Consider the following 16,997-nt stretch of genomic DNA (forward strand, 5'->3'; position numbering starts at 1 on the left):
ATAGAAAGCATTTATCTAATACATTCAATTAATAAATACATTTTGTGCAAGAAGTCAACAATATATATACTATATAAAAAAGATTTTTTTTGCAGTAAGGCATAAATTATTAAAGTGGCTTTGATGTCAATGTTGTCTATATTTGTTTCTTGTGTTCACACATTATACTTCATCCTTAAGTACTTATTATAAGTATATACAGGCTTGTTATCAGAGCCTTTTTATGTCCGTCGGTGGTTTTAGCCACGCAAATGTGAAGAGTCTTTGAAGGGTCACTTTCCGATTTTACGTGTATTGCGGTCATTATCTAGTGATGTAACTCAGTGTCCACTTGACTACTTCTCAACTTATCTCAAGTGCATTTAGTTAAAATAAGTTTGCATGTTACTGTTGGAATAGGTTGTTGTAAAACAGGTTTTGTTATTGATAAATTTATTCACAAACAAAGTACTTCAAAACCTATCTTACCAGAAGCTGACTAATCAAATACTGCAGGTTCAGATGTAAAGCACCAAGTGGATGTGGTCAATGATTTATTTGTTTATTTTTTTCAATTTATTTGAACAAAAAAAAAAGTATGAAAATGTATGTACATGTATTCTTCCCCAAAACTGCAGGGATTTGTTAAGGTTAAGTTTGTATTCAAGTTTGTTTAATATTAAATCATGGTCCAAGGGGTTAGAGATTCAGTTTTTTACTTGAGAATATAAAAAACATTGTCGGAACCCATGGGTTTCTTTCTGTTTAACTGCAATTAATGTTAAATGCAGTGTAAATTGGAGAGAAAACCCGTGGGTTCCGATGATATACAAAAAAAGGTTAGGTTAAAATTTTTTTTTTCTAAAATCAGAAAGCATAGAAGATGTGCTTGTGAAGCAATAATGCCTCCCCCCTCCCACACACACATGGCAGCTAATGGTGAAGGTTATAGTTTCATAAATGCAAGTCAAACTTCAAGGTCAAAAGAGAACAAATGGCATGCAGAGAAAAATCTTGTCACAAGGAAAAACCTGTGAAATAAGAAAGCCTTTGCACCAAGGATTCTAAAGTTATGACCAAGGTTTAATGTTTTTCAAAACATTAACAAAACTCCAAGGTTTAAAAAATTAAGGTCAAAGGATGGAAATTATTGGTACTACAGCAAAACTCGTTTAGTACGAACACGGATATTACGAATTCATGGATACTGTAGAAGTGCTTTTTTCCGCGTGGTATTAATTTACGCTATAAACGCAGTCACAAATTTTCCGTGGAAATTGGTCCAAGCGTACTACACTGTAATATAAATGTAAAGCATATAGTGGCAGTCTAAGAAATCTGCGTAATTTTCAACCCATGAATTAAACAGAAATTGAGATTCCGCGGAATTATGACCCCGTGGAAAAAAGTACGTCTACAGTATAACGAAGTCGTTTTGGTTCCACAGCTATATAAATTTCATGAATTTCATATATGGATATTACAAATTACGGATATAGTGAAGTTATTTCATAGGTCCAAGCGACTTAGTTATAACTGAGTTTTACTGTACAGGAATGAGCTTGTCACTAGGAGTGAACCTTTGATATATGGAAGTCCTTGAATTATGAATTCAAGGGGTCAATTTTGTTGGTGCACAAAAATTGATCCTCTCACAAAGAATATGTCTGTGAAATGCTCTAATCAATCAAACGTTATGGACAGAGTCTTTGTTTTTAAACAGCTAGACAGACACACAGAGGAACAAGGCAAAAACTGTTTCTTTCAGATCAACTACAGGGGGGATAATAATTATTTTTAAATCAATTTCTGGTAGGGTGGGACCACAATATGGGGTAAAAAAAATTTCTGGGAAATAAAGAGGGAAAAAATATTTTGAAGTACAGTCAAGCTTATTTTTAGTTACCCAGCTGAAGATTGTAGCCCGTAGGCCTTTTGTTTGCCAGATAAAATTCAGTCATGCATACATTTGTATAAGTTTTCTCAGAAGTTGTTCAAACTTGAGGATCATTTTACAAATGGCTAATAAAATAAAATGACAAATGCTACAGTAAAACTCAGCTGAGTTTTAGTACGAACATTGATATTGTGAATTCATTGATATAGCGAAGTTATCTGGGATCCACAGCTATATAGATATAAGAAATTCCTTATATGGATATAATGAATTATGGATATAGCGAAGTGATTTCATAGGTACCAGCGACTTTGTTATAACCGAATTTTATTGTATTCAATATGAGAAATTTTTGGGGTATATATTTGACAGGTATCAGTGTTTTCCATAAGAACCGGCTACCGGCCAAATTGACTGCTTCAATTAAAAAAGTGCCGCTTAGAAATCCAAAATTTTTGCAAGGTTGACAGAGATTCTGTTCATAAATATCAACCCTTAGCCTGCAACATTTGATATTTAATCCTTTACTTTGAAATAAAGGGAAAACACTGAGGTATATTCCTTGTGACAAGACTTTGGGATTCCACCAAATATGACCTCTTCACCCTGTCCTTGGAGTTTGACTCACTTTTACAAAAAATTACCACACTTTAACTTGGCTATCAACTTTTGATCAGTTGGTGTTAGTGCTTTCATACTTCACATAATATGTCTTCATTGTAACAAGACTTTTAAATAGGTGTAAATAATTTTTTGACCTTTTCACCTTGACCTTAGAGTTTGACCCACTTTTAAATACCTTTCACCTTGGCCATTACAGTTAGCACTAGGGCTTACATATTTCACAGGTGCATTCCTTGTGACAAAACCTTATTTGGATACCAACCAACAATTTTGTCCTTTTGATCTTGACCCTTGGAGTTTGACTTGCATTTGAGAAATTTCAACCCTCTCTTTAAGTGCCATACAGGGGCATCAGTGTTTTACAAACACATCATATATTCAAACAAGAATTACATATGACCAAAGGCATTGGAAACATGAACTAGGGAATATTAATACATTAAATTTACAATATGTACCAATATTAGTGTAAAAGGATTGCCCTCAAGTAAGTTTAAAAAATTTCACTAACTAAGCATTAATTAATTAACAAATATTGTATTGAAGTCTAGGGGGAAAAGAATTTTTTAAAAATAAAAATTCAAATAATAAGAACATCATTTAATGCTGCAGTGGAATTTAGATGCATTGAAGTGTTAGAAATAGAATGACAATTTAAAATAATTTTTTGCTCGTATAAGTTTTTTAAAATTGATTTTTTAATTAATTAAAAATAAAGGGGTAGATAATTCTTACAAAAATTCAAGGTCAGAAATTAGGACACATCCCACCCTTAATGCTTATAGTAGTAAATGGGATTTTTGTCTAAATATACAGAGTATTGAACAACTACACATCTGTTATGTATTCAATTTCATTGAATCTGTTGCTATTAGGGATCAAATACCTTAATCGTCCCGGTAAATTGGTTAGATGTATACTACTTTGTTCTGGAAAGGGCTGGGACATAAAAAATATTCTGGTCCTTAATTAAGAGCATGGTTGAGATTGCTGCTCAAATTTTGTGCTTTAGTAAGACTAGTAATCAGCTATTTTACCTGTCTAAGTGGGAAAGTGATTCACCATTTGATAACAGAGGCAAAAATTGATATCCTAGAGAATGTAGAATAGGTGGGTTTCACAGGAGCATGACAAATCTTTAATTGGTCTATGAAATTGACAGAGGACCTAAAATAAATAACAGTTTACTGTGATCAACCAGAAAACAACTGTTATTATATATGTTGATAAACTATAATCATTCAATGTGGCCTACACCCTAACTATGGGAACTTTTTATGCTCTAGATCATGTTGAGTCATTCAAAGTTACTTGTGCAGCAACTGCACTGACCATTAACAAAGAAACAGTTGCTAAACTCTGTTACATAGTTGTAAATGTAATGTTTCATCCCAAAAAAGTAGCTATAATGTCCCCTTATATGAATTTTCCTGTATGATTTAATTAGGGATGTCAAATCGGTCAATTTTTAGTACTCGGTTACTCGGACGTTTTTCCGATCGAGTACCCGGGTACTCGGTAAAAAGTGTAAATAAATATGAACAAGTAAATTGATGACTGTAAAACATTGTAAACTCTTATAGAAATAAAACCACATGCTCTGATTGGAGGTTTACCCGTAAATGTATTTCTGTTGTAACAATGATGAGCACTTGTTACGACGAAATTTAAATAACATTTTTTGACGTTCAATTTAAATACAGATAAACAAAAGAAATAGAATTATAAGAGGTTCACAGTGTTTTTGTAAAAAAAAAAAAAAATTCTACTCCTTAAATGTAATGTAACTCTTTGTTGCGTTTGACGTCCAGGTATCCGTGTAAGTTTCGTACCGTATCAACTTGAACTTGATCAAGTTCTTTTAACAGAGCGGATTTATGAGTTTCGTAACTCCTATATTTTATAGTTTTACGGGACGGTATTTTGTAGTTTGGTGAAACGATGGAAATCGGTATTTTAAAGCCTTTGCCTTATAATCAAACACAACCAATCAACAATCGCACGTGTAATATCATTTACGACTTCTCAGAGAATTGACAAAATTACTTAATTTATTTAAACAAATTAGACCTTAAACGATGTTCAGTGAAAACAAATAATTAAAGCAAACCAAAAATAAGGGTAGAAGACAGCCGAAGGTGAGAAAAGCCAAGTAATAGGTGCTTGGTCATGATAATTACTGTATAAACACTGTCACAGGCAAGTACGGTCATTTAGAGGCGTAGGAAACCCTAATTACTGCATGTACAAGTGCAAGGAGCATTTTAAGTTATAAAACAGATTGTTTAATGCATTAATGAATAAGTTTATAAACATTCAAAAATATACATCCGAGTAACCGAGTACCGATTTTAGTATTCGATACTCGGACGTTCGATCGAGTACCCGGTTAACCGGGTACTCGTTGACATCCCTAGATTTAATACATGGAACAGTTTTAATGTACGAGTTTAAGCTACGGACAAGGGGAAGGGATCGGGATCGAAAGCTATGATTGTAAATGGACGTGTCAGCCATAAGTGCTATGTCCAACCTTTATGATTAATTAACCTAGGACACTTTCCATAGCGTACTGGATATTAAAGAAGTTTGTATTCACCTGTTCTTCATGTTGTAAAAGCTAGAGGATGACATAAATAATAAATATCTCAGGGCTGTTTATAACATGCCTCAATGATTTTTTTTGTTTACCGACTTAGATGTCAATGCATGCTACATGTAAGTTATAATATATGTATTGATGATTCATTTACAGAACAAAGAAGTGAACAATAGCTCTTTGCTTAAAAAAATTTAAAAGTGCAATTTAAAAGAAAACTATATTGATGGGAAAATATTATTTTAGCCATTCTTTTCAATGTTAACTGACCCATACACTATAAATTTAGCACTAGCGCAGTATGGAGCAGATTCACTTCTGGATAAGACGTGATAAGACAGATGTGGTAGGATCAGGCCGCTGTCATATTATCAGACTCTTTACACACTGTTAGCATCGGAGGATTGGGTATGGTCATGTATATGAATAATCCTAATTACTCCCATATAGGTTACAAGACAAAGTCGCTATACCCCATTGTCTGGAGACACTAGATGCCATCATAAATCTATGTCATATCTGGACACTTTGGATATTGTTTATAAAATTTTATACCCTTTACTATCACTTGAGATAAGGCTTTGTTTTTCTTCACTAATTTTCCTATGAAGAAGGAGATTATTGACTTTCTTTAGGGCCACCCAGATGAAAAATAGAGCACAGCTGTTAATCTACCTCACCCCACCCTCCTATACTTTTAACAGGAGGGGGCTGTGCCTATCTGTCTCCAAGTGGTGTATCGGGGTCACTTGCCTTTCCCTGTATGCTTGACTGCTAGGCTGTACTGCTTTATCATTCTACCGGGGCAGTAGACCAGAACTACGGTGTCAAACCTAGTCCTGTCAGAGGTAACACATTAGCATTCCTGGTCATTCCCCACCGCCTCACTCGGTTTTCCCAGGGACCATCGAGTGTGAGAACCGGCCATCTCTTGAGAGAGATTTAGCTGAATTGTGTTGTTGTTGTGACTTCTGTTTGTACATTTTTTTTTGTGTCAGTTTGGCGGATACAGAAATTGTTACCTGACTATTTACATTTATGACCTTTGGCTATAAATACCAACTCCTCTAATACTTGATATAGGTAAGTTAGAGACTAGTCATTCTGTACTGTATATCTGTTAAGTTTTCTAAGCCCCCTTTTTAAATTTTGAATTTTTAATTTGTTTTGAAAATGAAGTGCATTTTATGACCCACTTTTTCTTTATATGGTTGACTGACTTTGCATTATTTTTTCAAAATCCTTGACCAAATAATCAGCAAACAAACAAATTATGTGTTTTCCTTTAAGTTTATGTAAAATGCAAAAAAAAAAAAGAAGAAAAAAGTTTCGTGAATATCTATGGTCTCTGCTAAATGTAAAGTTAAAACTTGATCATGTTTTTGTATTTTCAATCATTAATTATATAGATGAATTATTTAATACTTGATATCGCGATTACTTAACTTAGCGGAACTCTTTCGCGATGGAGGTAGGAAACGTCTGTTGGCTGTGGGCAAATGTGCTATTCAATACAATGCAAGAACGATCAATGTAGAATTTATAAGGACAAATAAGTAAAAAATCCTGGTGAAATGCCTTGCTAAACAATCGCTGAACCAGCCTAATAAATTTTTGAGAGGAGCCAATCCTTATTTGTTACATTTTTAACGATATTTTTAACGAAGCGGACTCTTCTCGTTAAATTTTCATTGAAATTTGTCATATTTTTAAGAAGATAAAATATTCTAAACTTGCCTTATTTGACAATTTACTATTTGGAGTTCAATAGCTGGCAAAACATTGTGCTTTCGACCTTAAATTGTTAGAATCATTCGATTGTCACTACTGTAAACAATGCCATGTGCCCCAGAAATTTAGACCTTTCTCGACTCCCCCACTAAAGAGCGGTAGTAAGTTAGATAACTGTGAGGTACTTATTGGTACTCGCGATATCACGTATTGGTGATGCATAAAAGATAATACATTTTTGGTGCAAAATCAACCTTTCCCAGGCCCACCTCCCCCACTTTCCACCCTCAATTCTTGAGAATTGAGTAGAACAATTAAGGTATTAATACTACTCAATCATATGACCTCATTTTGCTGGGAGTTTTAAATTGTTTTGTCTTATGATATAGTACAAATAATTGGAAGTCACACAATCATTATTTTAACAAAGAATTTTTATCCCTCTGCCTTTTAAGAAAATGTTTAAAGCAGTCAAATGGTTTTTTTTCTTCCCAAAATCAGAATGCATTTTTGCAAAAAAATAAAAATTGAAAAATATTGTAATGGAAGTTTTCTCGAATTGAGTTGATCCTTCTTTATAACTAGCATTAATGCCATGTATACATATAGAACCGTATGTTTCAGGAAAATGTATTTACCCCCCACAAAGATTTTAAAGTAAATTAGCTTTGCAGGGATTTTAAATGAAGTTACTCTCATTGTATTTTCTGATATATACCCCATACAATCTGTGTGGGAATTCAAGGAAAAGAAGGGATTGGTTTTTAAAAACTAACATAACAATTTGATTAAAAAAATCTCTCCTGCAGTCATCACTGGTCATGTTGAGATTTTATAGTTTAAATAAACCCCAATCCTGGTATGTACAGTTTTAATTTTGTGCTTTAATTGTAAGAGCTAGTAATGTAAAACAGGTTATTTTTGCAAACAACAGAAAAGTGCATGGACATTTAAAATTACTGTTAGGGTAATATTTTTCAAGAAATTATTAATAAGATGAATTACTTTTCAGTGACTCCTCATTTTATTATAATTCTATTTAATTTATATCAACAAAAATGATTTGTAGCATTGCCATGACTATCATTATTAATAAAAAAAAATTAGATGGTTGCAAGATTGCTAAAATTCCCATTATTATATATGATGATACACACATGATTTGAGTTTTGTTGAAAAAATAAGGAAATTATTGTAAATTAAGAAATATATATTTAGTTGATATAAGGGAGATAAGCCTTGCTAAAAGACATGTACTAAGAGCACCTGTTCTGTCCTTGAAATGAATCCATTCCTAAAGGAACATGTTTGTAACCTTAAGAATGTCAAGATATAATGTTCTGCACTGAGAGACAGCACCAGGAATGCTATAGATCTTCATAGGAAATCAAAAGTTCTTCATTTTATAAGCAATCTTATGTTGATTATTTTGTATGGATGTTAAGGTTGCTACAGCTTTGAAGGTAATCAGCTGTTTCAAGGTTATCTTGGGGTTTTGGGATTATGGAGCAATTACTGTTATGCTAGCAGTATCTATAGAATTATTGTTTTGTGATAATTCAGTGCTACTTCAAAGATGTTCTAGTAAATAAGAAGCCATCAGCTTTATCATGCATTGAAGACATTATTTTGGATGCCAAGGACAAACAATGGGGCAAAGATTTAGAATAATCAGAGCTGTTTCATAATTAGCATGTGAAATTAGAAAATTTCTAAACATTATTCTCTAAAAGTCCAAATGCTGAAATAAAGTCTGTATTGCATGTAGTGCAAAAGAAGTGTGTTTGCATTCTCTTGTTTTAAGTTTAACACATTCAGAATATATCAGGTGTGTTTTTGTCCTGTTTGGTTTATATGTTGTCTTTTATGAGGTGTTAGTTCATTAGCATTGATTAAATGATCTCTAGATCATAAAAGAACCCCCTGTTTCTCTCTCAGTCGTAAAGTGTATGCATAGTGCAAAGAAAGTGAACTGTGTCATTCATTGATTTGTTGAGGTGAAGGTGTGTTTTTTTTACCTGGGCCTTTGATGTGTTATTGATGAGAAGTCTTCCTATGTAGACGGGGCTTGTTGTTTACATTTCTATCCCAGGAAAGCTAGGCATTGTACTGGATTTTTTTTGGTCGTAACTCATGACCGGCTCAGGATGCTGCAGGCTAGTACCAAGGCCAAGGTGATGGACAACATTGGTCATCCATCCATAGGTACGGTGTTCAGCACAGGTAACAGTGGGACAGGTAACTCAGGTAGCTGTTCACAGGTGGGCAGAGTCAACTATAAAAGTAAATCTAGAGGTTTTACTGGCTTGGAAAATCAAGATAATAGTGCAAATGAAGTTAAAGATTTAGAAAGTTTAGTGACGGCTTTGTCAGTGATGTGTTTCTTTTGCACAGGCTTTAAAATAGACTTTACTGAGTAGGATCAAAACACCATAAATTAAACACCCAGATCCAAGGGTTTTGGTTAGCTGGACTGGGTGAACCTGTATTAACTATAATGAACTATCTAAAATGATTTTAACTGAAAGAAAAACCACAAAAGGATCCCTGTTTAGGACCTTCTTTGTCATTTTAAGGTCAGCACTGAAAAATCCAAGGACAAAGAGTTTGAATGACAAAAGCATATATTTTTAATTGTCATTGTGACTGACATCTTTTAGTTTGTGGGTTAGGTTAACTTCCCGTATCTTTTATGATTTATTTTGTCTGTGGCTTCTGAGTTTGCTATAGGTAAATTGGTGTATGATGGTTACTGGTAATATATATTATGGTACATGTATTATACTGGTTTCTTGCCTCTTACTGTCTGTTATTGTTTGTAGAGCACAATTCGTCTTTGATGGAAGCTAGTACATATTAGCCCCTGGGATTCAATATTGGTTGTTTTCATCTGTTTCTAGTGGTATATTGTATCTAATTGGATGTTTGTTGGCAAGTTTTTCTGTTGGATAAAAACCCTCACAAATACAAGTTGGTCACAGTGTATTGCAACTAAAACCTTTATTGTACAGCTTCATCAAAGATTACATTAGCCTTTCATCTGTGGCTGAATTACTTTCTCTATGCTGCAACACCTGCTGTCAAACTTCTTGCATATTGCAGCAGGTGGCTTATGTACATGTTTTGCAATGATATTCAAACTTAAGTTCATTTATATACATTCTTTCAATCTTTGATATTTATTTTTTCCCTCTGTGTAGCTTTTGTTGGAAATGGAAACTGATGCCATGGTATCAAAAGGTGATGCAAAGGGATTTTTTTCAAACTATTTTGGTTCTTGATAATGAAGTAAAAAAAAGGTCTATGTGTTTGTTTTTCCCTTAATGAATTACCAAACCAGTATTGAAACAAAAGGTTAGAGTACAGTTACAAGTTATAGACATGACTGAGCAAAAACTAATATTTCCGTTTCTTGCACTATTTTTTTTTACCTTCAGTCATTTAATGTGGTCTACTTATTAGTGTTTTTAATCCATTTTTCTCCTTTTTTGCAGATTCCCAGTCTCTGTCCTTGACATCGGATTCAGAAGAGGATGTTCTGAGTAGCACGTCCCATTCTGGTAAGTTCCTTCATTGTTGTACCCTTTCCTCTCCCTTCTCTTTCTCCAGGTGCTTATATTCAGCAATAAGATGTCAAAGTTGTTTTTGGAAATGCCAGGACGTAAAGATTAAATTGTTTACCAGATGTTACCAGGGAAGTTATTTACAGTATTTTGTTCTTTGACTTCTCTCTAGCTTTTTGTCACTTTTCTTTATATACAGATCTTTAGTGTGTGTATCCTAAGCATTGTCTGTTCTGTCATCTTGCTTGCGGAGGTCATACCATCTTTCTGTGAGACCTTTTCCATAACACAAATTGATTTACTTTGCCACATTGGTTAAGGATGTTATTCAGCATCAGTATTGAGACTTAGCTTTTGCAATGGCAGGTTCATTACAAAGCTCTTCTTGTTTATTCTGTGTAGATGTTTAGTTCAGTAAGCATTTGATTTGTATTAATTTTTGTGTTGCAACAATGGAAACCTTTAGTCTTGATAGAAGGAAGAAATACAGTAACAAATCAGTATTAAACTACATTGTAGTCCTTTATGAGGAAATTTTAATTTCTCAGAATTAATATCCATCTGTGCCCGTTAATCAGCTGTTCTCCTCTCCCCTTGTTAGTCTCCACAGCTACTCTGTCTGAGGTGAACTGTGGATCACAATAGTACAGAACTCCAAAGACTTACAGATGAATGTATCTTAGACTGTGTTAATGGAGTAATTGGCTGTGTCTTTATATTGGTGCTCCCTCTACTGCATGTGTATCCAGATATTGGACACTTTGTCTGCAGGCTATATTTATCATAATAATATATGACTGCATTATGACTGAGGACTTTGACCTTGTGAGACATGGATGAGTCCATGACAAGGAAATGATGGATGTTCGATGGCCTAATTTAGGACTGTGATCAATTAATGAACTTTTTATGTTACTTCATTAATAGCTACTCTATATGCTTATAGTGAACAGAAGCTTTTATGCCTTAATTAATTAGCAAAAAAGGGCATGTCTTGCTTGCTATATAAGGATGCTTTTAGCATATTAATCCATTAAACTCTGTGACAAGAAATTAATTAAGCTGGTAAAACAACATCGAAATCGATGAAGTAAACACATTATTTATAGCTTGAGAAAATTTTCTCAAGTATTTAAAGTAGCATTACACATAAGTAAATCTGCCTTACTAAACATTATGATCATAGAGTGTTAATCGGAAGTCACTAGTGCTGAAAATCCTTCTACAACAAAAAAGAAGAAAAAGGAGATTAATTTAATAACACTCAGAATATTGCATGATTAATTCAATAACTCCCAAGCCATTACATGATCTTTTTCTCTGTGAACTCTCGGGAGACCCTCTCGTTAAATGTGGGTTAATTGTGTTCCATGATACAATCCCCGTTATCCAGCTTTTGATCACAGTCAGTTTCATGTATGACCCCTGTGACCTTTGAGAATAAACAACAGCAGCAGCTTTGTAGATATCCCAGAGTTCCTCAGCATATGGCCAATCACTCAGAGTGAAGCTGGTGGATGTGCGTGTGTTTTTCTCAGCACAAAAAAATACTTCACTGCCATGTTTAACTTGAAGCTTGGCAGAGGAAAGCATGAAGTGTTCTTGATTTTGGGGTTGTTTTAGTGACAAATCTTCAGGTTTGATATCATGCAAGGATTACGGCACCACAGTGCTGCTAGTCCTAGACCGCGGGTTAAATATGGCTTAACAGTTGGAACTGTAGGACATCACTTGGGTAAGTGTTGTGTTCTACGTCAAATTTAGAAAATTTCTTTGAGTTAGAATTCTTTTTCATTTCTGTATGAATTTAACACTTCAAATTTGCCAGAAGTTCAAATGTTCAAGGTCCAAATGTTTTGAGTCAGCTCTATATTCAATGTCTGCTTTGGTGCTAGAGGTGAAATTTGAGTCAGGAACTGAGAAGTTTTCGGAAATGATCAGCCAAAATCTTGGGCCATCTGCTGCGTGGAGAGAGATGTGCAGGTGTCTTGCAGTTTTTGACCTGGGTCAGATTGAAAGCATGTTTTTGGGTCTGTTTACATCTGAAGTTTTCACTGCTAATCAGGCTCAGATCTCCCATGCTGAGCTTGTGAATTGTGTGAAATTCCCATGAATCAAATCTCATGAATTAGTGAGCTTCAATTTTCTGTATGACTGACCTTATACCTTATGCATGTTTGTACTTTTTTTTCAGTTTCTTCAATGGTTTATTATCAGTATTGGCTGATATGAGGTTTCATGATTGAGGAAATTGGTTAAGGGGGCATAAATTGTAACCTCATGTTTCGGATATATATGAATTATAGAGAGTTAATATGAGTTGTTAGATTCAAGTAAAATTAACTCGACTCCTGCAGACAACTATTCTAGATAAAAGAGGTTACAGAGGAAGTTCAGGCAAAAAAATCAAATTGTTTTAATACGTTTATGGGTTTCTTTTTAATGACATTGAATGTATATGCAATTTATCATAATTTGTGTGTAAGAATTTTTTGTTGTTATGTTTCAGAAAATAGATCCCAGGATTTGGACCCAGCTACTCCACAAACCTACACCAGAATTATTCCATCTGATGAATATGACTACGAATTAACCTACAAAAAAGATGATGGACATAACAAATCAAAAACATCCATAGATAAAGGAAAACGCGGGATAAATGGAGAAAGTCGAACAAGTGACTGGCACCACGAATACAACAGACTAAAAGCCCAGTGTGAGCGAGCCATGAGTGAGGTACAGTCACTCAAGAGGTCTCAAGAGGAGACAATTCGTAGGTGTGAGCAAGCAATGCGAGAGTCCGAGTCGAATCGACAGAGGTACAAGGCAACTCTCGGAAATCTCCAACAGTCCAAAGAGGAAATTGAACATTTACATTCAGAAATTAAAAAGTTAGAGTCTGAGAAAGAGATCTTAGAGCAGGACTTACTGAATTACAGAAATCTGCAGGATGAGGATAAGCAGGAGATAGCCGATTTACACAAACAGTTACGGACAGTTATTTCTGAGAAAGGGTCGACTGACGGAATTGCAAGGATTTACGAGGAAACTTTGAAAAAGTATGAAGTGTTAAAGGAGGACCATGATCTACATAGGAAAGAATACACAGAAATTTTCACAAAACACAATGAACTGCTGGCTAAATTTGGTCTTTGTAAGGATGAAAATCTAAAACTACTGAAACAGAATGAAGCATTGACAAGGGAAAGGGATAACTTAAATGTGGACAGGAATATTTACAAACAACAGTGTACATCTGCAATCAGGGACCTGGCCAAAGTGACACAGCAGCGGGATGAAATGATGAAGGATTCAAATCATTTACTTTCCATTCAAAAACAAAAGTTTGAGGCAGTGGCAAAAGAAAGAGATGCTGCAAGAAATGAATACAATCTTGTTTGGGCAGAAAGGGACAGTGTTCACAAAGAAATTAACCAGCTTCAGGACAAGTTGAATGAAGTGACACAGAAAAATCAGGCTTTAGAAATGGAGAAGAAGAAGTCTGAAGAGGGACTGGAGATGTTAAGACGAGAGCTTCTGACGGCAATACAGCAGAAAGAGGAAGCCCAGAAAGCTCTGGACGATGCACAGAAAAGGTACGGTGATGTTAAGTCTAAAAACGATGATCTAGAAAATCAGCGAGATGATTTTAGAAAGGATTATGTGATGGTGACACAAGAAAGGGACATTGCTCGCAAAGAAAGACATGAAGCAATTAAAGATCGTGATCGGATATTGCGAGAAACCTATGAAAGGGAGAGAACTCAGAAGGAACAGGCAGAGGAGATTGACCAAGTTTCCAAAGAAACCGAGGCCCTGAAAAAGATCATTGAGAAGTTACAGCATGACTTGACAGGTAAGAACTTTTTATGTGGTATAGATCTAAATTAAATCCTAAGGTTAAGTCTTTGAATCAACAAACACAGGTATTGTTACCAAATGATACAAACCAAACACATTCTGTTCACAAACATTGGTTTTCAGCTCAGGGTAATCTGTTGGTAACTTGTTTGTTTGTCTTTGAAGGTAATCAGTTTTTCCCGTAAACAAGAAAAAGCAATTACAAGATAGTTTAGAAAATACACCACGACTTTGAGACTAAATTAATCATAGCTGTACTGCTAAAAACATTCAAAATTAGCAGAAACTGGGAAAAAAGGGAACTAATTGAAATCACCAGTTTCTAGATTTGATCCTAAATTACCCCAATTTCCTGCCGTAATATTGTCAGATTTGTTTTACACTTCAGTGTTAAATGGATTGTATCCTTTATATAAAAGTCTACAGCGTTACATACCCCAATAAAGAGATGAGTGCACACAGACTAAATATTGAACCAAACTGGAGACAGACAAATTATGAGATAGACATTTGGTCAACAGACAAAAACAATTGACCTATAAATTATATGGTTCTGCTAAGGTTATCACAGAATGGTCACAGGTTTGTATGTGGTTTTGGTATAAGCCTGTTTATATTAACAGAAGATGAAAACAGCAGCCATTGCTGCTCAACCTATTCCCATTAATTTGGTCTGTGACTCACTTCTGCTTAGAGATAAACTATTTTACAGCACCCAATTTGTGTCATTCAGGTTTTTAGGTGATAAGATTTTCTGCCATTTTACAATGTGAGTGCAGACTTTATCACAAGATACACAGAGAAGAGCTTTAATGACATATCAGATAGTTGCTCAAAGTTGACACTGTGAGCGTGCTTCAGAAGTCTAGCAAGTTTCACCATATGGTTTAACTTTTCAGCTTTTTTGATTAAAAAAAAATTGTATAATCTTGTTTCCAGTTCTGAAGGGGTAATGTTGCACAATATCACCGAAAAATATACATGGGAATGAATCGCCCAGTGGAACCTGCCAAGTCATGTCTGTTTAGCTGCTTTGTACTTACTTTCAGTTTCAACATAAACTTGGGCAGAGTCCAAAATTTATATTTTATTGATTGATAAATACCTATTAAATATCAGAAAATCTGGAACACATCAGAGTGGAGTAAAAACAAGCACACAAAATGAAATGCACTCAGTGTTTGTCAAGGCCCTCATACCAAGAAAAACAATTGAGTGCTCTCTTTACCCATAATGTCTCAATATTAGATAAACAAATTCATTAATTTTTTAGTGGCAGATTAGTGGTCTGGAGGAAAGATTTGTCTTTCAGAGCTGGGTTCAAACATTAAAAGTGCCAAGACCTGGTTTTCGTGTTAGCCAGGAAAAAGTTGGTGATGAGGGCCTGATTTTGAGTGTACTTAACATTCAGTTTCCTCTATAGATGATATCAGCTGATGAGAGGTTGCCTGGTTAGGGGTTTACCTGATGTTAAAGTAGTTGATGTGTATCTTCTTCCTACAGCCTTATAGACCAAAATAAATAATGTGGTTTTTGTGTCAAGAGGGGGGATGAATTTGGTGATAGGTCATAATACTTACTGTATAGGTCAGTTATATATGTTCCTTTCCCCTGAACTGTAGTGTTAGAACCAATTTAGGCTCGTAGGGGGGAAAAAAGAGTCATCAGATGTTTTTATTAAGGGGGCACAAGCATATAGTAGCTAAGTTTTCTATAGTACTAGACTACTAGTGTTCTATATATTGGAAAAATTACCCCCCCCCCCCCCCCCCCCCCTTTGTGGTTCCTATGGCCATGCAATTTTAGCCAAAGGATACTTGTATGTAGAATTACATTATTATCATAGTCTTTACCCTACTGGAGGTTTTGTGATCCAAACCATAAAATTAAATAGTTGGTCACACATTAAAAAATTCATAATCTTTACTCATATAATCGAACAGTCAAACAATATGATTATGAAGATGCCATGTGCTGACTCCTCCAAAATTGTGAAATTTGTAGCCTAAAGTTTACATCACAGAATGAATAGGCTGCATATGATGTTACCATGCTAGGTGACGGTTTGGTTAGTCATTTTTTACTCCTATGCCCTGTTCTTATTTATGTGCATTAAATTTAAATTTTACTTTGCATTTAGTTAATGAGAATTAAATGATGTAAATTACACAGTGTTCATATATACATATACTAGTTCAATTATTGAATTAATGCAAAGCAGTCTCCTTTTTTAAAAACTTAAATATAGTGTCCTAAGTATAATTTCATCTGAATTTTCTGAATCAGTAACTAAAATTTTGTATAATCTATTTCAGTATGCTTAATTTCATTTCCAGTAAGAAGCTATAAGTACTGATTGTTGTGTATTTTTATAAATGTGTATATATAAATCCAGAGCATAAGAAAATGGGTTTCTTTATCCGAACTGATCTAAACTGATCAAACTAAGGATATTTAAGATATATTAGGTAACACATTTATTCAATCAGTGACCCCATATTCCAATTTTCTTTGAGCATGAAAGCTTCTCTAATAGAGGAAGAAGCCATTATCATTAGAATATAAGGATAATATTCTCAGCAGCCCCAGTATATAGAGGATTATTGCTAGGTTCTGAACCTCGCCACAGTTCAGCGTAAAAACAGCCAGGCTGTTTCCTGACTAGGGGCAGGTGTTATATTTTCAGTATGGATATGTTTACACGATCTACCTGGCAGTGCATAACGATGTGAATTTATTAATA

General features: G+C 34.5%; 1 protein-coding gene across 3 annotated transcripts in view; it reads left to right on the top strand.

Moving 5' to 3' along the window:
- Window positions 1-16,997, top strand: part of LOC134245189 (disks large homolog 5-like) — a 42,136-nt gene that overhangs the window by 9,717 nt on the left and 15,422 nt on the right. For 2 of the 3 annotated variants that reach the window (XM_062727448.1, XM_062727449.1), the window contains 2 exons: window positions 10,325-10,390; window positions 12,903-14,249. In XM_062727448.1, coding sequence (XP_062583432.1) covers window positions 10,325-10,390; window positions 12,903-14,249 — 1,413 coding nt within the window. Of the gene's footprint in view, window positions 1-10,324; window positions 10,391-11,568; window positions 12,129-12,902; window positions 14,250-16,997 lie in introns of those variants that run through there. The other variant, XM_062727450.1, reaches the window with a different exon arrangement.

The sequence above is a fragment of the Saccostrea cucullata genome, unplaced genomic scaffold (assembly GCF_032062105.1).
Source record: "Saccostrea cucullata isolate Sc308-1 unplaced genomic scaffold, CSIRO_AGI_Scuc_v1 ctg180, whole genome shotgun sequence".
NCBI lineage: Eukaryota > Metazoa > Mollusca > Bivalvia > Ostreida > Ostreidae > Saccostrea > Saccostrea cuccullata.